Raw genomic sequence first — 21,699 nt, 5'->3', positions numbered from 1 at the left:
CCATTAAGAGTCCCTCCTGTACCCTCTTACTCCATTCTGTGCATTGTCTTTTTACTTTCTCAGCAACATTCTTTGATGGACAAAAGTTTTTTAACTTTGATGAAGTCCATTTTTTTTCTTTTGTTGATCATGATTTTGGTTTTAGATCTAAGAAAACATCGCCAAATCCCGGGTCATGAAAAAATCCCCTGTTTTCTCCAAAGAGTTTTATAGTATTAACTCTTACATTTAGGTTTTGGTCCATATTGAGTTAATTTTTATATACGGTATAATTCAGACTGAATTTCATTCTTTTACAGGGCTATCCAGTTATCTCAGCACCATTAATTAATTTGTTTTTCCAAAGATTTTATTTATTTATTTGAGAGAGAGAGAGAGAGAGAGAGAGAGAGAGAGCCCAGGCACAAGCAGGGCATGGGAGTTGGGAAGGAGCAGAGGGAGAAGCAGACTCCCTGATGTGCAAGGAGCCTGATGCAGGGGTTGCTCCCAGGACACTGAGATCATGACCTGAGCCCAAGTCAGATGCTCAACCAACTGATCCACCCAGGCGTCCCATCCCAGCACCATTTATTAAAAAGACTTTTTTCCCCCCATTCGGTACTTGTGTTGAAAATCTATTGACTATGGATGTTTAGTTTTGTTTATGGACTCTCAGTCCTGTTTCATTGATCTATATGTTGTCTATCCTCATATCAGGATATGATCTTTTGATCACTGTAGCTTCGTAGTAAATTTTGAAATTAAGAATTTTAAGTCTTCCAACTTTGGGTTTTTTTTTTTCCCAAGTTTTTTTTGGGACTTTTCAGGGTTCCTTATAATTACATATGAATTTTAGGATCAATTACATATGATTTTAGGGTATGAAGAAGGAGGCAATTAGAATTTTGATAGTATTTCCATCTTAATATTGTGTTGTAATCCATGACATAGAACATCTTTCCATTTATTTAGATTTTCTCTGATTTTTTTCAACAACTTTTGTAGTTTTCAGTGTACAAGTTTTGCACCTTCTTGCTTAAATTTATTCCAGAGTATTTTATTCTTTGTGATGCTGTTGTACATGAAATTATTTTCTTTTTAAAGATTTTTTTAAAAAAATTTATCTATTTGACAGAGAGAGAGATCACAAGTAGGCAGAGAAGCAGGCAGAGAGAGGGTGGAAGCAGGCTCCCTGCAGAGCAGAGAGCCTGATGCGGGACTTGATCCTAGGACCCTGAGATCATGACCTGAGCCAAAGGCAGAGGCTTAACCCACTGAGCCACCCAGGCACCCCTGAAATTATTTTCTTAATTTCATTTTTTGGTTCTGAATTTCTAGCATTTAGAAATATGACTGATTTTTATATGTTGCTTTTGTGTCCTGCAACTTTGCTGAATTTTTTAGCTCCAATAATTTATTTTGAGGATTCTTTAGGATTTCCTATATATAAGATCATATTATCTGCAAATTGTTTTAGTTCTTTCTTTCTGATTTGGATGCCTTTGTTTGTTTGTTTGTTTGTTTGTTTTTGGTTTTCTTTTTTATTTTTTTGTCTAATTGCCTGGCTAGTACTTCTAGTCCTGGCAATGAGATGAGAACAGATAGCCTTACATTCTTCCTAATCTTAGGGGGAAAGCTTTTGGTCTTGCACCATTAAATATGATGTTAGGAGCATGTCCTTTATCAGACTAAATTCTTTCTGTTTGTAGTTTTTTGAATTTTTCTTATCAAATGCTCTTTCTATATCATATGAAATGATCTTTTTTTTTCCAGTTTTCATACTACTAATGTTGTGTACTACATAAATTTATTTATGTATGTTCAGCTATCCTTGCATTCCTGTTATACATACCACACTTGGTTATCATGTATAATTGCTTGAATATGTTGCTAGATTCAGTTTGCTAGTATTTTTTTTTTTTCTTTTTTGAGGATTTGTTGTCTATGTTCATATGGTATATTGGTCTACAGTTTTTTTGTGATGTCTTTGTCTGGCTTTGGTATCAGAGTAATATTGACCTCATAGAATGAGTTAGGAAGGGTCACTTCCACTTCATTTTTTTGGGGGGGGAGGAGGCGTTTGAGAAGGATTTGTGTTAATTCTGTAAATATTTGATAAAATTTACCAGTGAAGCTATCTGGTCCTGGGATTTTCTTTGTTGGAAGTTTTCTGCCTTTTTTTTTTTTTTTTTAAGATTTTATTTATTTATTTAAACAGAGAGAGATCACAAGTAGCCAGAGAAGCAGGCAGAGAGAGAGAGAGAGGGAAGCAGGCTCCCCACTGAGCAGAGAGCCTGATGCTGGGCTTGATCCCAGGACCCTGAAATCATGACCTGAGCCAAAGGCAGAGGCTTAACCCACTGAGCCACCCAGGTGCCCCATTTTCTGCTTATTTATTAATTCTTTTTCCTTGTAATAGATTTATTCAGATTTTCTGCTTCTTTTTTTTTTATCTTTTTTTTTTAAGATTTTATTTATGTATTTGACAGACAGAGATCACAAGTAGGCAGAGAGGCAGGCAGAGAGAGAGGAGTAAGCAGGCTCCCCACTGAGCAGAGAGCCTGATGCGGGGCTCGATCCCAGGACCCTGAGATCATGACCTGAGCCGAAGGCAGAGGCTTTACCCACTGAGCCACCCAGGTGCCCCATTTTCTGCTTATTTATTAATTCTTTTTCCTTGTAATAGATTTATTCAGATTTTCTACTTCTTTTTAAGTCCATTTTTGTGGTTTATATGTTTCTAGGAATTTGTTTAGTTCATCTAGGTCACCTAATTTGTTGACATACATTGTTCAATTCCTTAGTATTGTTTTTATTTCTGTAAGGTCAGTAGTAGAGTCTTCACATTTATTTCTTATTGTGGTAGTTAATTAATCTTATTTTTCTTGGAAAGTCTAAGGTTTGTCAATGTTGTTGATCATTCCAAGGAACCAAATTTGGTTTTCTTAATATGCTCTGTTATTTTCTTATTCTCTATTATCTCTGCTTCAATCTTTATTATTTTCTTTCTTTTGTTTGCTTTGGGCATAGTTTGTTCTCCTTATTCTATGTCCCTCATAAGTTTAGATTATTGATTTGAGATCTTTCTTCTTTTTTAAAATAGGCATTTGCAACTAAAAATTTCTGCGTGAGCACTACTTTCACAGAAGACTGTGTTTTGGTATATTATGTTTTTGTTTTCATCCATCTCAAAGTATTTTCTAATATCCCTATGATTTCATCTTTGATCTGTTCACTCTTTAAGCATGTGTTATTTTATTTCCAAAATATTTGGGGATTTTCCAAATATTTTTTGCTTTGGCATTCTAATAAAATTCTGTAGGATTTGAATAGCTACCTTGTTTGATTTCAGTTCTTTTAAGTTTAAAGTTTGCAGTATGGTCCAGAATATGGTCTATCTTGGTGAATGTTACTGGTACATTTGAAAAGAATGTGTATTCTGCTGTCATTGTGTAGAATATTCTATAGATGTCTAGTATGTTGATTTACACTGTTGTTCAGCTCTTCTAGTTCCTTGGGTATCTTTTGTGTAGTTCTAACCATTAATGAAGTGCGATTTTGAAGTCTTCAACTATTATTGTTGAACTGTTTCTCTGTTCAATTGTGTCAGAGCTTTCTTTGAAATTATATAGGAAAAAAAGAGTTATAAATCAAAACTACATTATTACTGATTTTATTTATACTTGTGCAGTTTCCTTTGCTGGTAATCTTTATTTCTTCATATGAATTTGAGTTACTGTCTGTTGTCCTTTCATTTCAGGCTGAAGGACTCCCCTAGGACATTTCTCTTAGGGCAAGACTAGAGGTAGTGAATACCCTCAGCTTTTGTTTTTCTTGGAATGGCTTAATTTCTCCTCCCCCTACTTTTTTTTTTTTTTTTAAGATTTTACTTATTTATTTTAGAGATAGAGAAGAGACAGAGTGAGTGAGGGGAGGAGCAGAGGCAGAAGCACAAGCAGACTGCATGCTGAGTATACAGCCTGATGCGGGACTTGATTGTACAATGCTGGGATCATGACCCTGAGCTGCAATCAAGAGTTGGATGCTTATCCGACTGAGCCAGCCAGGCACCCCTTTCTTTCATTTTTGAAGAATATTTTTGTTGGATGTAAAATTTTTGGTTGACAGTTTTTTCCCCTTTAAGTGCTTTGAATATGTCAACCTCAGTATTTTGTTCCTTTTTATGCTGTCTATTTATTTATATTTTCTGTTTTGGAGGATACTATTCTCATGGTTTCCTTTGGTTATTTGTACACAGTTTCCTTGAACACTTTAAGCATATTTAAAATAATTGATTTAGCGTCATTGTGTGGTAAATCCAATGTTCAGGCTTCCTGAGTTCCTATTAGTTTCTGTTTTTCTTATGTATGTGCTATACTTTATCTATTTGCATACTTCATAGCTTTTTGTTGAAAAGTGAATATTTTGCATAGTGCAATGTGCGAACTCTGGAAATCAGATTCTCCTCCATCCCTGGTGTTGCTTGTTGCTGCTTATTCTAGTGGTTATTATTTGTTCAGTGACTTTTCTGAACTAATTTTTTCAGTTTGTTGACATACGGTATTATATGGAGTTTCAGATATATTACATAGTGATTTGACAATTCTGTACATGACTCAGTGCTCACCATGATAAGTGGTCACTGTCACATTATTACAATATTATTGACCATATTTCCTATACTATACTTTTCATTTCCATTTAAAGTCTGTATTCTTTGTCAAGTATGGCCACTGAAATCTCTGTTCTGTTAACTTCATCATGTGCTATTGTTTCAACAGAGATTTCCTTAAATGCTGAGATTCAGGTGCTTTTTCCTTGATTAAGTTTTTGCTTGGTTGCTGTAAACTTTCAGTTAGTTTCTAGAGTTCTGAAAAAGTTGATTCTGACAAATTTTGTCAGGGTAGTCACTGTTTTTTTTTAAAAAGATTTTATTTATTTACTTGAGAGAGAGAAAGAGAGCAAGGGAGAGAGCACAAGCTGGGGAGGGGGAAGCACGCTGAGAGGAGAAGCAGGCCTCCCACTGAGCAGGGAGCTGGACTCGGGGCTCAATCCCAGGAATTCGAGATCATGACCTGAGGCAAGAGCAGACGCTAAACTGACTGAGCCACCTAGGTGCCCCAGGGTATTCCTTTTTTGTGTGTGTGGAGGGACTGACTTTTGGAGTTCCTTATTTCACCATTTTTGCTAACATCATTCCCTAAAGTCATATACTTTTATTTGCCTAATAAATATACCAGTACGTTTCTAATATTACTGATAATATAGACTCTTAGGATTGATTTTTTTCTTTAAATTAAGAGACTCTCCAAACATGCTTTAGTATTTCTATTGTGAGAAAAGGAGAAAAACTACAATAATTATATTAGAATATAATTCTATATCCTATAGAATCCTATAGAATAATTATAGAATTATTATAATTATAGAATTATTCTATAGAATATAGAATTATATTAGAATATCAAATTAGCCTTCAGGGTAAGGTAATGACTGGATGTATAGGATAATATCCTAATTATTTAGCATTAGGTATGAGAAAATTAAGTGTTTCTTGGGTGCTAACCAAATGTTTAACAGAGAGATGTCTTGATTTATTATAGCTGGAGGTAAACGTAAGTAAATTTGGGTAAAATTGGAATGTAGAGAAGAGTGAACTTTTTTGGTAGTCATTCTGAGGCTGATAGAGACTCCTTGAGTCCTATATGTTTGGAAGGATTAACAATAGTGTTTCCTGTGTATGACTGTAGTGTACTGTGGACTTTAAATGTACCTCTGAACATTTAGGGAGAAGTCTTAACTGCCTTTTCAGTAAAATGTCTGAAAGATAAAACAAGAAGTCAGAACCCAGAAGCTTCAAAAGACTTCAGAGGACCTTGCATGTATAAACCCTGTAAATTTATCAGGCTGACTGATACTGGACTATAGCTAGGAAGTCACAGGAGTTTTTGCTGATATCCTTTGAGATTCATTTCTACCATAAAGTTACTTAAAATCTCTTATCCAATATTTAATAAGAACAGTTGAGTTCTACAGAAGTTTTAAAAGTATATGTTATATGCCAGGAGCTGTACCAGTCTTTGGAGAATCAACCAACCAATCACAAAAAAAACCCATTCTCTCTCTCTCTCTCTCTCTCTCTCTATATATATATATATATATATATATATTTATATATGAATGAAGAGAGAGAGAAAGAGAGACCATAGTCTGTGTGTATGTGTGTGTGTCTGTGTATGTGTATGTATGTATGTATGTATGTATATCTGTATCTACATCTACATTGATATCTATCTATCTTTCCTTTCTCTCAAGGCAGAGGCACAGATAATTCCAGTATACCATGGTAAATAAGCATCCATTAGATGCAGTTCCACACCCATGTAGATGGACTTACTCATCTAGGAGGCATACTCAGAAATCCCACAGGTTGTCTGAAGGTTTCTTAGAATTAATGCCTGCATGGGGCTTTGAAGTGTGAAGAAAGGTGGGAAAGGTGTTCCAGTAGAGAGGATAGTGTGTGTGAGGAACCGCATGGAAGTGTGACTATCCAGACATCTTCAGTTCAGCAGGAAGTGCAAGGAGAGTACAAGAGAGGAGGCTGAATGAGGTACTTGGAAGCCAAGTCATCAAAGTTGTTTTTCTTTTTCGGCCATTCTAAGACCCTTGGATTTTTATCATGGCGGCAGTGGGAGGAAACTAGGGTTTAAGCTTGGCACTGATATGGTCAGATTTCCTTACTGAATCTGGGCTCCGGAGGGCATATTTGCAGACTGGATATCGTGAGTAATGAAGGTGGTTTTATGACTCATGGTTCTGTAGACTTGATGGAAACAGGAGAAGGTCAGACCAGGGCAGTGATGATAGGTGGTGTTAGAGGAAAGGATGTGAAACTTATTTAGTAAAATAGTGAATGAGGATGAAAATGAAAAAGGCAGGGGAGGATGCCTCCCAGGATGAGGAGTGTGATTGGCTGATGGATGTTGGAAATACAAGAAGAGGAGCAGGCATTTTTTTTTTTTTTTGTAGGGAGAAGAAGGGAGACAGTGATGAGTTTTGTTTTGGAAATACCCAAGTTTGAAGAAAGGTGGGATGATCAGCAAGATATGTGAGTCTGGACCTAAGGGAAAAAGTCAGGCTAAAGATAAAGGTTTGAGATTGATTAACGTAATACTCTGACAAAGAAAGAAGGCAGTATAGCAATTGACAGGAGAGACAAGACATTATAGATAAATGGGAAGCTAGCAAATGCATTTTGAGAGATTAATTATGCCACCAGAGTTTGGAGTCCTTGAGGGATGGAATTCTGTCTCCTTAATTTTTATATCCTCAGCATCTATCACAGTGCCTGGTACCCAGTAGGCACTTAAGGAATGTTTGTTGAATGAGTCAAATTCTGCCATCACCTAGTCCCTAAACAAAGCTGAAGCCATCTCTGTATTTCAGTGGAGGTCTTGCTGATATTGCTTTATTTGATTGCTAAAAATAGCATGTGTATTTATTTTGCCTAATCAAGAGCTAGAGGAATAGCCTAAATTTGATTAGAAGAACGTCTCTAGGAAAGAGGGGTGTGCTAGCAAGAATTTACAGGGTGTGATAGTCCTGTTGCAACCTGTTTTTAGCTGGTTCGACTCTTAAGAAGTAGAAAGATGAGAAATTCTTTTGTTAGAGTGGACTGTGGAATGGATTAGAGTCCAACAGAATCTGATAGTTGAAGACACTATCTTGCCAAATCTTTAATTGTGATTTTATAATCTTAAAGATGGCTAACCCAAAATATTTGATTATACATAGTTATCTTTTGATTTTTAGTTTTCAGTGAATTTATAAAGAATGGATACATCACAGAACAGCTTTTAATTTATAGAGCTGGCAGTCTTTTAAAAGTCAAAATATGATTTAATGCCTCTCCAAACCCAATTTTTAGAGACTCGTTAATGACTCTTTAAATGTTACTTGTGGTCTTGGAACTCCTCCACATTCTTAGTTTCTGGATCCTGGTTCTGAAGATCAGCTGTGCAGGACATTACAGGTGTTAGCCCAGCTGGCTTGCTGATGACAACTCTGTCCGTATAGCTGTCTTGTGTGTCATCATTCATATTGTTCAGTGTCATTCTGACCTAGCCAAGCTAAAAATGGTACTCCAGCTCAAGAGGGATTTAAAAACCTTGACAAATGAAAGATAAGATGCTACAGAATGTCATGTATGTGTGCTTAACAGGTTTTAGCCTAAACACATCTAAATGGCTAATTTCAGTTGTACCCTGGCCTTTATCCTTTGCAATAATTTACCCTAGGAAAAAAAATATTTCTGTGTGGAGGGCTGTTAACAATGCATAAACATATTTTTCTACGCTCAAGTATGGGTTTGGTGTTTGTTTAAATAGCTCAAGGTCACAGTAATCTGTTTGTGGGGTACGTTCTATGGTGTATAATCTACACCGGAGATTTATCATGCTGCCCAGTGCCTTTAGAAGATGTCCGTGATCAAATCACCCTCTCCTCCAGCCTGATAATTCGATTGGAGGGCTCAGTTTTTCAGATCCTTATTGGGATGTAGCCAGCTTGCTAATTTGATTCATGAGATCCATTTTCTAGGTCCATAACTGGGATGTAACTATTAATGCATGGGGTGGTGGTGGTGGTGGATTTGCCCTCTTTTCCTGGGTGACAGCAGCCGGCAGTCCTTGGAGCCTTCTGGCTCAGCTCCAGAGTTGCAGGTTAAGTTAAAGAACCTGCCAGCAAGAGAAGGCTAGTTTCTTACTTCCTTCTTTCCCAATGATGAGTGCCTGTGTTTGCTGCAACGTCCATGGAGTGTCTGCTTCTGCTGAGCGCCAAGGTCTCCTTCCTGTGGGTGTGGGGCACAGCCGGAACTGCTGCATGTATCTTGGGACGTCATAGCCTGGGAATCTTCTGTGTGAGATGATGACAGTGTATAAGGATGATTGCTGCACAGGTAACTTGTCTGTCAGTGTAACTGTGTGTGTGTGTGTGTGTGTGTGTGTGTGTGGTCATGGGAGAAAGAAAACACAAGTGAAGGAGAATGCCCACAGGTCCAGGGAAACTCCTGAGGAAAGGAAGGATGTTTGAGTAATAGTCCCCAATACTTCTCACAAAACTACTTTTATGTAACTTACACATTTTTGCTAAGATTGCCAGACAAGGGACCAAGGCAAGTTAAAAAAATATAGTGTTGTTGTTTAGGTAGGGAATGGAAAAATTACCAAAATCCTAAGCAATTTGCCCAACTGTTAACTGTTCATTATAAATATTAAGAGGCTTTAGGAATTAGTGCTAAGAGCACTGGACTCAGCATCCTCGTTTTAAGGATGTTTCTGTTTCAGTGTTTCACAAGGTGGATGGTGGAATCAAGGGAGGTAGTATGAAGAGTACTTTGAAAAGCAAAAAGTACTTTTGGAAGTACCAATGGTACTATTAATGGAAGTATTACTCTCTGTCTATTTCATTATCAGATAGTTAAGGAAAAGGTAACAGACAGATGAAGATGTCCACTCAGATGTAACTATTTGATCCTTGAATGTCATTTCCATTGTGTTGGCAAGCTTAAGCCCTCCTTCTCTCAGTAGGCACATATAAGAATCCTGGAGCTGCTAATGATATATATATATATATATATATATATATATATATATATATATTTAAAAATCATATTCTTTCTTTTTCCTGCCTTGTAGAATTTGGGAGTTTGGAATGACATTCTTATTTGATCACATACTACTATGATATATAACCGCTCTGTATGCACCGTGGTTTTCTTGCTAGCAGTGTCCTTACAGAGTTAACTCTGGCTGATGCTCTTCTCTGTTTACAAAAGGCTCTCCAGTATGCCTATTCTACTTGTTTAACCAAATTTTATGTTAATTAGGTATGAGAGGATGTGCCAGGAAAGTTAGACCCAGTCATGTTGCATACCAGACTACATAAAACTTGAAAGTTTATCAGGAGATAGTACACTTATTTTATGAAACACTTGAGAAAAATAAGCCAGAAGGTGTCTGTGGAATGCAACCCTGTGTTACTGATAGAAGGTTCACCCGCTAGAAATTGTTGAGATATTCTCTGGTGAGATGTGGTTATTTAAAAAACTTGACAGCTGGTGAAAAATACTGTCTTTCCTTCTGTACCTTTAAGGCAGAAGATGGCCAACATCTTCTGTAAAGGGTCAGACAGTAAATATTTTAGGCTTTGTGGACCGTATGGTCTCTGTCTCAACTATTCAACTCTGTCTTGGTGGCCGGAAGACAGCCAAAGACAATAGGTAAATGAATGGGTGTCATGTGTTGCAATAAAACTTTATTTACAATAACAGGCGGTGGGCTGGATTTGGTTCCTGGGCTGTAGCGTGCCAAGGACATGCTGCTTTCTAGTGCAGAGGTTGAAAAATAGTGTGTAGTCTGCACTAGTGTAGGAAGAAAAGAGAGAAGGGAAAGCCATAAGGAATCAGTGGAGGTAGAAGGAAGGGCAGAGAAGGGCGGACAGAGGAAGGTAGGGAAGTGGAAACAAAGTAGAACATGAACACAGGGTGGTAAGAAAGGAGGTCACAGGAAACACTGTAGACCAGGATCTCTTCTTGATGACACTGTCTGTGGTCAGAACGTTTATTTTGAAGCAATGGATGCCATACTAGATTGGAGTAAGTAAAATTTTAGCCAGCTCAAGGGTATGATGTGAAATACTAATTATGACTTACTCTCCCCAGATTTAAGATTCAGGCACTATGTGTATCTTTTTATGTATCTACAACCCTCCTACTTCTTCCTTAGTATCCTGGTGGTAAAAACATAGCTAGTGCCACATTTTGTGTGTGTGTGTGTGTGTGTGTGTGTGTCTTTTCATTTGGAACATTAGGTGTGAAGGGATTTATAGCTGTGTGTGATACGACATGCAGGTTCACGTTTTGAGAGTTGAACAGTTTTTCCAAAAATGACTAATGTAATCTCAGGGTTGATCTGTCCACCAGGAATAGCTTTTTTTGTGTTATGGTGGGAGTACAGAAAATTAGAAAACAGATTGGAGGCTTGTGAGTAAAGGCCAAGCAGAGGAATAGAAACACGGGTCTTCTGAATCACTTCAGTCTGGAACTCGAGTGTGAGGATAAAATAAATAGATATTTCATACCGTGTTTTGACTTCTTAGAAAGTTTCATTTATTTTTCTCTCCCCACCTCTTGTTACTTTTGTGTCTTATGGCATATCTGTTAGAAATATGTGCTTTCTGAAAGTATGTAATAGGGAAGGGAGAAAGCAAACTACTTTCCTAAACATCAAAATTTCAGAGTATAGTAATGGAGGTATGTTTTCTTTATCCTTTGTCCAAATATTTTGAAATTGAACAGCTATATAGAATATTGTAAAAATGTATGCAATTTGGCAAATGAGATTTATATTGTGAAATTGGATGAAAAAATTCGTTATAGATTAAGTATGGACTGTTACCCATTCTGAAGTAGAAAAACATTATTATATACATGTTATCATTCATAGCTATAAATACAGTGAAATGGGTATAGAATCATAATTGAAGGATGAATAATGATGTGCTATAACAGAATTAAAGGCTGACTTTTGAAATCATAATTTTAGTTCGAAATTTGAAATTGTCGTTTAATGTACAGACAGGTGACAATGGTGGTTTTTATCTTACTTAGTGCACACACTAAAATCTGTATTTTCAAAGGTGAGCCTACTTCTCCTGTTAGGGAAAAAAGTGATTTTATTATTCTAATATTGTTACTTCAGAATTCTTTTGACAGTAAAGAAGTTTATTTTAGATTCTTACATTTGAAAGGAATCATTTTATATCTAGTGGACAGTGTTTCCCGAGGAAATCTCACTTACCTCTGTTCTGATTTTGGTTACTTTGTTCTCAGGCTGCCTGTTCTGTTTTTCATAAACAAATTGAATGCAGTACGGGGTGAATCTTTTTTCTTACTGTTCTGGGTTGAATCTCTTTCCCGTTTATCCTGTTCACCCTCTGAAATTCAGGCTTGCTTTCTGCGCTCTTCTGAACAGTCTCATCTTTGACCCTTCATGTTTTCCTGTTCCCTGTCACCTTCCCTTCCTGCTTCTTTGCTGCTGGTTGTAATTTTACTTGTCCTCTGTCACTGTTTTGTCTTCTCTCAATGTGCTGTTTTCACTCCCTGTACCCCTGACGATAAAAAAATTCCTAGCTGATCCTTTTTTAAGGGTGAGAGAAAACTTCTAGAAATATTTGGAGAACATTTTGGATGCCTTCTCTCAAAGTTCTGGCTTAATTTACTCTTAAATCAACTCTTAAAATGTAGTAGAAATATTTGTGATAATATGTGTGTTATGTAGCACTCTCTCTTGATGGCACTGCCCCCAGTTTCAACACCTTTACAATTAAATGAAAATATTAACACATGCATATTCAGATTAAGTTGTAATTATGATGCCCATTATTCGGTTTAGCAAAATAACTGGATTTTGAGTTTTTCCCCTCTATTTAATATAAAGAACACTTTAATCTGGCAAATTAAATAATGTTGTAGTGAGAATGTTAATTTGATAAGAAGTCCCAGGTTTAACCAAATGCCCCAGCTTCCTGTTGTTCAGTGAGTTTATTTAGAGACTATAAAATGTGGCTTACTGTTCCTGTATGTCAAGCTTCACAGTTGAAGTCTAGTGCCTGATAATCACCGGGTTCAAGGACCTCCAGAGCTGGAGCTGTGTTGTGGATTATGCCTCCATTGCTTATGGTCCTCCCTCCCCCTTTGCCCATATTAGCAATCTGCTTTTGTACTTTGACTTCCAGGATTTCCCTAGTGAATTTTGTCACAGAAAAAAGAGAATCATCAATATCGCAGTTAAACTTGACTTTCAAAGCTAATAGTATCTCATTTGGGGGCTCAAATTTAATAAATTTTCTTTGATTCTGGGTGAGTTTTTAAACATCAAACAATGAATTGGCCAGGGTGCAGTAAAATATTTAGATCTATTGACTATGGTTCAGAAGGGTAGAAGGCAAAAACACTAGTGGTTTGATGTTGATAAATTCTCAGTACCTTAATCCACATTAATGTTTTCTTTTATCTGAGTGTGCATTGGTGACCACAAAAAGCAGGAGAAGGTATCCATACGTATAAAATGTAAAACCTAAAGCAAATGTATTTGTAAAATATGATTTATTTTGTTATGTTAAGTAAGTTAAAAGCATTCTCATCCTGACTGAGGACTCTGGAGAATGTTTGTTAGAGATAAAGAAACGTTCTGAATTGGGACTCCGGTGTGCATACAGTACTCACACCATTATAAAAATTGCATTACAGTGTATGTTTTATAGCATACATTTGACATTCACTTATTGACAGAGCTACTTCTGTTCAACTTGGGAGTATAAAGATTTTTATAAGCGTAGATTAGCATGAACAATTAAAGATGGCATCAAATGTTTGTGTGTGTTTGCTGGTTTAAGGAAACTGTATGCAGTGTGATAGTTCATTCATAAAATAAGAAATAATTCAAACAGGTTTTGGAAGCTTCCCAAGTCGAATAGAAAAGCGAAGAAGAGGTTTCCTATCTTATATTGTTGCCAAGTTACATTTGAAGTTGCTCAGGGAAAAGTGGGGATATAGACAAATATGTTTGAGCAATTAGTGCTATTTTTTATAGTTCTTCCATTCTTGACCGTTACTACTTCAGCAAAAACACTTTTGACCCTGTGGCTTTAAGCTAGTTGCATAATATTTATCCAATGTATAGTAGCAAAGAGATACATTTTTAAAACAAAGTCAGGCATAAGGAAAGTTAGAAAATATACCTACATATGAAATCTACTGTCGTTAAACTATATAATTAAAAACGAAAGCTCACCTATCTTAGGAAAACTAGGCTGTGAAAATCTTAAAGCTCTTACTAAGTTTGGAAATTAAAAATGAAAACAGATCTGTTTCTGAGCATTTTTCTTTTTATCTACGTGTAGTATATGGGGTGTAGTTTCTCTTTTGTCCAGAAGGTGGCAGTGTAATATCAACTGCCTGTGATCCCTATACTGGCTAGAGAATTGGTATTTCTCCCGTATCTGTGATATGTTTGTATTGTTACCTTTCCGAATTCTTAAAATATAGTACAAATACCACTGCTTTTATTCGTTATCTTATTTAGAAGTTGCGTGACTGAGTTGGTTTATATGTATTTAATCGTTAAGACTCAAGTTTAGTCAGAAGGAAATGGGCAAATAAACCTCTGCCTGGTATATTTTTAAGTCTCCTTGTGTGTTGAATATATTTGTTTTTATTCCAGGGTACATATTATTGAAGTTTTCTTTTCAAAGACTAGCACCTAATAACTATCTTGTCTAATATATCAGTTAATACCAGTTAAATGAAACATGTTATTAAGAAAGTGACAGTAATTAGGAGATCACTGTTTGTTTTTGATTTTGTGGGTATTTTTTTTTCCTTCTTTCTTTTTTTCTTTTGAGGGTGGAACAGTGAAAAAATAATTCAAAACCTCTTGATCAGAAGAGCTCCAGTGACTCTTCTTCTCTCCCTCATTTCAAGCAGGAGGATGCTTTTTCTTCTTAACATTCTCCCCCAGCACTCTGAATTAGAGATTTATTTGCAACGAAAAATCAATTAGTCCTAAATTTATTCATGGATTTCAGGTCCAGCGATCAATGCAAGTCCACTCAGTGGGCTCAAGGGGACCCAGTTCATCCCAGTTAATGTGTCTGAAGGGGAATTACCATTGATGCTGTTTTTTTCCCTTTAGGTCAGAGATCAGATCTCGCTGTCACGGACTGCGGCAAGCAGGAATGACTTCACCCTGCAGCTACCCAGACTGCACCTGGAGACCTTTGCGATGGAGGGGCTCAAGGGCGGGCCAGAGGTGGTAGCGTGCCAGGTTAGAGTCTAAATAACATTGTTTGCTCCTGAGACGTGTGGAAAAATAAATTGCACTAACTGGAGAGAATGAAAGCCTCCAAGTATTGTGAATAACCCAAAGGAGATGCAAATAATTTCTCTTAATTTTTCTTCCACCGTGGAACACTATTTCTCAAATAATTGTTTTTCTTTTTTTTTTCCTCTCACAGCCTCGAAATAGCCTATTAAATAATCCAGAAAAGTTATTATTTTTTTTTTTACCAAGGAAAAATACGTGTTTTACAGCTAAGTACAGTATGTAAAGAACATGCTTTCCTGTCAGCAGAGGACAATAAGACACTAGGCTGTTATCTCTCTAAGCTCGTCTCAATTTGTAGCTCTTATTGTTTTAAAATAAATCACTTTCAGTAAAATTATCAGGAGAGATATTTGAAAATTTTCAATGTTAATTCCAGAGTAGAGCCAACATTTCTTATGTGGCAATGTAATGTAAGCAACTGTGGAACCAAACTGTCCTTGGCATTGAAGAGCATTTATTTACCCTTGATTTTTAGTTTTAACAGACAGTGTGATATGTGCAAACTGGGTTATTTCATTTATAAAACTCCCAAGTACCAAATTGTGAAACCCCAAGTAACTTTAAGATAAACTTAATAAAGAAAATCTTTTCAAAAATATACTCATTTTCAGATGCTGCAGACTCTTTGTAATCAAGGCTCCTACTGGGTTATTGTGAGCATTTTTTTTTCCTTAGGGTTAAGACAGTTTTTTAACTGGACAAAACAAAATTCGATATGTGCTTTATTCACCTTTTAATGCCCAATGCCTTTATTAGAGAAACGTATCAACATCATGTAAACTGTAGGAAGCCTGATATTTCAAAAGAGCTTGTTCTGATTCAATAGCAGTCCAGATTTTTCAGTGTATCTAAAAGAGAAATATCTCCTAAAACTCAGTTTCTGTTTCACATTTTGAGGTTTAAAAGTAAACTTCATCATTCTTTAGTTTATGACCCCGTGAAATTTTAATTTTGTACAAAATTAATGTCAGTGCAAGTGGGGCTATGTTAATTTTTTTCTACTTGCTCCATACCCTAATTTAATTTGTTATTAGTGCCCAAATTAATGCTTTACAAAGAAAGAATACTTATTTCTCTCATAAGATTATCCACTAATGTATTTAAAATAAATATGTGATATAAAACTCAGCATAAAATATTTTTATTTTCAGTTACAGGCTAGAATACTCTACTGTTACTTAGTACAAGATTAAGATGTACATTTTAAATTTGATTACCATTATTTATGAATTCATTGTAACCACAAATACAATGCAATCTGAGATTTTTCTAGTGACTGTAAAATAATCCTTTACTTGGTTATCTTGATTTAGAATCTCAGAGAGCTTAGTACTCGTCATAATTCACAAATTAGGATTTCCCCAAACCGTGGATTTGGGTGATTTGGAAAGAGACTGATCCTCAGAATGCCATATTTTGGCGGCAAAGCATGAGTTCTCTTTGGTTCTGACGTCAGTGAACAGCAAGAAGGAAATGGAGAGACGCCTATTTCAAACTGCTGTCTTTCCAAGTTCTAATAAAAATACTTCTGTGCATCTCTAATACCTAAACACTTGGGCACATTTTGCACTGACATGTTGTGATGTACACTGCAGGTTAGTTGTCCATATTGTACTTTAGGATTGCATGCAGAGAAGAACACGTGATTTGGATCATGGTAGTTTTTTTTACACAGACACACAGACCCAGACAGACACACAGACGCACGCACAGAATTGGTGATAGGCTTTGGAGTACTCAGAGAAGAAAGGCTCTGTAGTGTCAATGACCTTAATTTTAATAAGAATAGCTGCCATTTCAGTGAGCATTTACTATGGAGGATGTATCGGGCTTAGTTCTTTATATACGTCATGTTTAACTTTCACAATGGACCTGTCTGAAATGGCGATATATGTCAAATGACAGATGGCATCGTTTCCATTTTATAACTGAAAAACAGCAACTACAACAGGGACCGCTCCTCAGACCAACAGCAAGTAAGTGCCAGGGCCCAGAGCTGAATTCAAGCAGAGCTGTGTTTGGCTGCACAGCCTGAACCGGGAAAATCTGATACTAGAAGACAATCTAGACACCGTGTTAAATGGTAGCGTACAGCTTTTGAGATGTATAGTGGGATTTTCCTTCCATCTGCAAAATGCACATTATGTCTCTGTGTAAGATGCAGGTCATGGTTTATGCTGTGTTGTGGACAAATTCACAGGTAAAAAATTTTGTTTCCAGGTGACAGGCTAATGTTAGGGCACACTACTTTCCCCCTTTTTGCAATCTATAAATATGTATAGTTATGCCCAGTGGGACTCCATATTTAGGAATTCAGTATTTGTTTCACTTTATAGTCTGTGCGCCTAAGTGGACTGTTTAGAGAGCACATGTCCTTTGATTATGTTGAGGAGAGGGTCGCTGTGTGGGACATGGCAGGGGATGACCATTTGGCCAACCCAGGCCACCATCATCTGGAGCCATGGGAGTTGCCACTGTCCGCCTTTCCCAGCATGGGAAGCTTGGTTACAGGTCGACCGCTGGATGGAGGAAAAACCGTGAGCATGCGTAAGGGGGTGAAGAGAATCACCCTTTCTCTCCAGACCTGGAAGCCCATGTGACTGGTGCACTGCTTCAGCAGAAAACCCAGTTCAGAAAAATGTAGTCTCTGAGGTCTGCTAGTTTTTAGCTTCAATTCTCTCGGAAAAGCGTAGTCTTACCAATTTCTTGGGCTTGGAGGAGGACTGAACGAGGCAATGCATGTAAAATAGAGAACACAGTGCCTAGCAGGAAGCAGGGCTGTTAGGACTGCACGCGTAATGGGGCCCTTGTCAAGATGAAGTTCGCAACAGAAGCTTGTTTTCATTACTTTTAAGGGTGTGTGTGTGTGTGTGTGTGTGTGTGTGTGTATTTTGAGGAATGGTTATTTAGGATGTTTTTCTCTGTATCTTTCCATTTGGTTCTTTTACTCTTCCTTGTTTACTGTTTCTTCCAAAGCTTTAAATAATTTTGATGAAGAGCCACATTAGTTCCCTATTTACTACTTCATGTTACTCGATGTTCCAGTGAGGTCATGTCTCCAATGAAACCCTTTGTCTAAGCTCCTTTGGCTGGTCTGGAACTATTATTACCTGTGCTTGTATCTCCCAAATATCGCGTATTAGTCTACTAGAAAAAAATTAAAACACTAGATTAGACAAGTTAGCTTTCGCTGAAAAGTCCAGTACAACGTGAATGCAGAGAACTTTTTTGCAAAAAATATTCTGCCCACATTTTATAAAGGTAGTACCTGTTACTTGTTCTCTTATACTTCGAGTTGTTTTTCCCCCAATGAGAAGGCTATGTGATGCATTTAATATCCGGCAGTTATTAGCAGGTATGTGATAAATGTTTGCGTCTCTACCCCCATTCAATAACAAACAACAAAGAGCAGTATCAAGAGTTAATATGTGCCGAGTACTTTTCCTGTACCAGTTACTTCGCTAAGCACTTTACATTTACTATCTCCCCTCATCCCCACAACAGCCATATGAATAAGTGCTCTGATTTTATCTATTTTATAAAGGAAGGAGCTAAAGTTTATTGAGATTCAGTAAATTGCTAAAGATTACCTATCCAGTGAATAGGGTCCATTCAAGCCTTTAATCTTGCCTTTCTGTCTTTTGTAAACCATGGTTTGTGTGTGTGTGTGTGTGTGCGCGCGTGTGTGCACGCTTTAAGATGGTCAAGAGGGGCAAAAGTAGGGGGTGTCTGTAGAATACAGTTTCTTTGGTGAGGACATAGTGGAGAGAACAGAAATCCAGAAGAAGCCTAACTGGGCAAGTTACTTACATTGTGTACTTCAACCTCTTCATCTGTGACACGGAGATCACGGAAGTCTGCAAATCATCGTGTCACTAGGATGATTCAATGAGTCAACACATCTAAAGTTCTCCAAGTGACAGGACGTTGTAAACACTTGGCGTCTGTTAGCTGTCCATGGACAGGAACTCCTCGCTGTTTTGTTCACTGTGGCATGATTTCTTTTTTGGATAAAAAATAAGTGGAACGGTTGTATCTAAGGTTATGCCCCTTCTCAGGCTTTGATACACATTCCCCACTTTTCCCTGGAAAAGACTTCCAGGTTACCCGAAGTGACTGACTTCTCTTAGTCCTTTAGTTTCCTCCTTAAAGTATGGGTCTTTATTTTCCATTACTAAGGGGAGGTGATATCTTCTTACAATTTAGATCTTCCCTTTCAGATGGCCATTCTTAGCCGGTTCTTAATTTACAGAGTTCAGCCCAAGAGTCTCCATGGGGAGGTAGAGGGGGCATATTGTGTGACTGCTGTTTGTTTCGCAGATACTGTTTTTCATTTATTTCTGGGTGCGTAATGCTGCTTTGAATGTTGGAGGTTATTAGAAATCTGAATCTTTTTTGGTAAGTGGGATCATTTTAGTAATAAGGTATCAAAAAGGTTTGGAGGTTTATCTAAAGTTGTTGTATCTACGAGAGTTTGTGCGACTCTCTTTAAGTTCTAAAATCAAAACATCTTTTAAGTTAAAAAACATAAAATGATTTTAGACTTTAGGTTGTGGGATCAAATAGAATGTTGAAATGCTACCTTCTTCAAAGGTTAGAAGGTACTGTCCAGAGAAGAGAAGAGCTGTTTTTTAGGGAAAGACAATTAACTGGAAAAATCATATAGTTCATCTGAGAATAAATGCATTATGATGAAAAGTGCCACCTTCCTTCTCACCTATCTGCTTGAGGGCTGTAGTCTATAGTTCCACAGAATATAAATTGTGCCAACGAAACCTTTGAATGACCTAGGTATGAGGCCTAACTTGCAGATGAATGTAAAAATTAGTGTGTCTGCTTTTTCTGTTGATACCAGGGAGAGTAAATGGCATTTTCTGAGGTAGCTGTAAGAATATTGTCTGAGGTGAGTTGTCAGAATAACATTTTTGTTATTTGCTACGGAAAAGTTTAGAATTCTAGTGGTGCCTGGGTGGCTCAGTCAGTTAAGCATCCGACTCTTGATTTCAGCTGACGTCATGATCTCAGGGTTGTGAGATCAAGCCCTGCATCAGGCTCTGCCTTGGGCTTGGAGCCTGCTTAAGACTCTTCCTCTTCCTCTCTCTCAAAAAAAAAAAAAAAAAAAATTAGAATTTTACTCTGAAGTTTGAATAATGTGCCAGTAGACATTAAATTTCTTCAAAATCTCCTGGTAGAACTGTAAGCAATGCTAAGTGAGAAAAAATAGAATGCTAAGATGTTCATGTGTACAGAGGACTCATTTTTTAAGGTTGTGTTACAAATTGGGATAACAATTATTAAATAATTAAGTAATTGGATTTAAATATTGGTTGTAGTCATTGTGAATTAAGCCTTGAGGTCCTCCATCTGTATCTTCTAAGATTTTCATTCTTGATGACCAGGAAAATGTAGTATGTCCTTCATTATTAGAGCAGTTTGCTATCATCACTTGTCTTCTGACCCTCCCTCTATCCCTTCCTCCTTGCTTCCCTTCTTCTGCATCTTTGATCTGCACTTAGCTTTGGGGGCCGTAAGGGTGGTAGTTGAGTGGGGGAGAGAAACGCATCAATCAGAATTCTAGGGCAGATTCGATGTATGCTTTGTTTGTTTTTTTTGGTCCATATATTTTACCAGGTGATATACGCTACCATTCTTTTCTTTGTCTTTATACTTTGTTTTTAAAGATGTATTCTAAAAATAGGTATTTTTTTTTGAACTGTTATTGTTAAAACACAGTCTTGGGCACTAATAGCTAAGATTTCTAAAATAAATGTCTATAAAAGGAATTATAGGGGTGCCTGGGTAGCTCAGATGGTTAAGCATCCAGCTTGATTTCCACTCAGGTCATGATCTCGGGGTTGTGGGATCGAGCCCCATGTCAGGCTTTGGCCTCAGTGGGGAGTCTGCTTGAGAACTAGCTCTCCCCCTCTCCTCTGCCCCCCCTTCCCACTCTCCCCCCCAAAGCTAGGAGTTAGAGAAACTTCTTTTTAAAATATTTAACAGATGAGACATTTTACATCTTCCATCATGGATTTTTTTTTGGGGGGGCGGAGTTGGTGGTAGTCTGAAACCACGGAGGTTTTTTGGTCATTGTTGGGACTTTTATCATTGCCTTTTGAAAATGGTGGGATGACAGACGAGGACAAGGAAATGCATCTGTATAAAGCTTCTGCTATAGAGAATCTCATACTGAGGCATCTTGTAACTCCTTACTCCTTAACTCGGCTGAAAATATTCATGAATTAGTCCTTCTGGGCCTGATCTGGTATCAGTGATCTGAACTGATGCTAAGTAAAATCTGATTCTTTCCAAACTCAGCAGGATTCATGAAATCTTTTTTCCAGTTTTGTTTTTAATCATTTCTTCCCTTGTTTATTCTAAGGAAGAATAATTAGGAAGAGATAAAATCATAGGGGAGTCAGTATGCCAGAAGACAGAAGAGGCAGCTTTATTGGAAAGTAATAGAGCTGGCCATTGGACAGATGGAGCCCTTCCCCCATAGATACAAATTGCACAGGTAGCTGGAATTGTCATTATTTTATCCGTTGTGTTTTTTGCAAGGAATGCACTGTTGTCCTTTCTTGTGAAGGACGAATAGGCTAGAAGTGGTCCTGGCATTCCAGGCTAGAATCACTATTTTCTGTGAGCTCTCGGCCCTCAGCTTTTTGGGTGTGTCAGCTTCTCGCCTGTGACACAGAGGTGATGACACCGGCCCCGCTTCGTCCTGGGGCAGTCCAGAAGGTCACAGGACGTCCTTGAAAGAAGTGTGAAGATTAAA

General features: G+C 37.3%; 1 protein-coding gene across 4 annotated transcripts in view; it reads left to right on the top strand.

Annotated features, from left to right (window-relative positions):
- Positions 1 to 21,699, top strand: part of CCDC171 (coiled-coil domain containing 171) — a 292,691-nt gene that overhangs the window by 204,354 nt on the left and 66,638 nt on the right. For all 4 annotated transcript variants that reach the window (XM_044265626.1, XM_044265625.1, XM_044265624.1 and 1 more), the window contains one exon: positions 14,733 to 14,864. In XM_044265626.1, the coding sequence (XP_044121561.1) occupies positions 14,733 to 14,864 (132 nt within the window). The remainder of the gene's footprint in view (positions 1 to 14,732; positions 14,865 to 21,699) is intronic.

The sequence above is a fragment of the Neovison vison genome, chromosome 9, assembly GCF_020171115.1.
Source record: "Neovison vison isolate M4711 chromosome 9, ASM_NN_V1, whole genome shotgun sequence".
NCBI classification, from domain to species: Eukaryota; Metazoa; Chordata; class Mammalia; order Carnivora; family Mustelidae; genus Neogale; species Neogale vison.
Note: the sequence above shows the minus strand (reverse complement) of the source record. Positions and strands in the feature narration are given on the sequence as shown.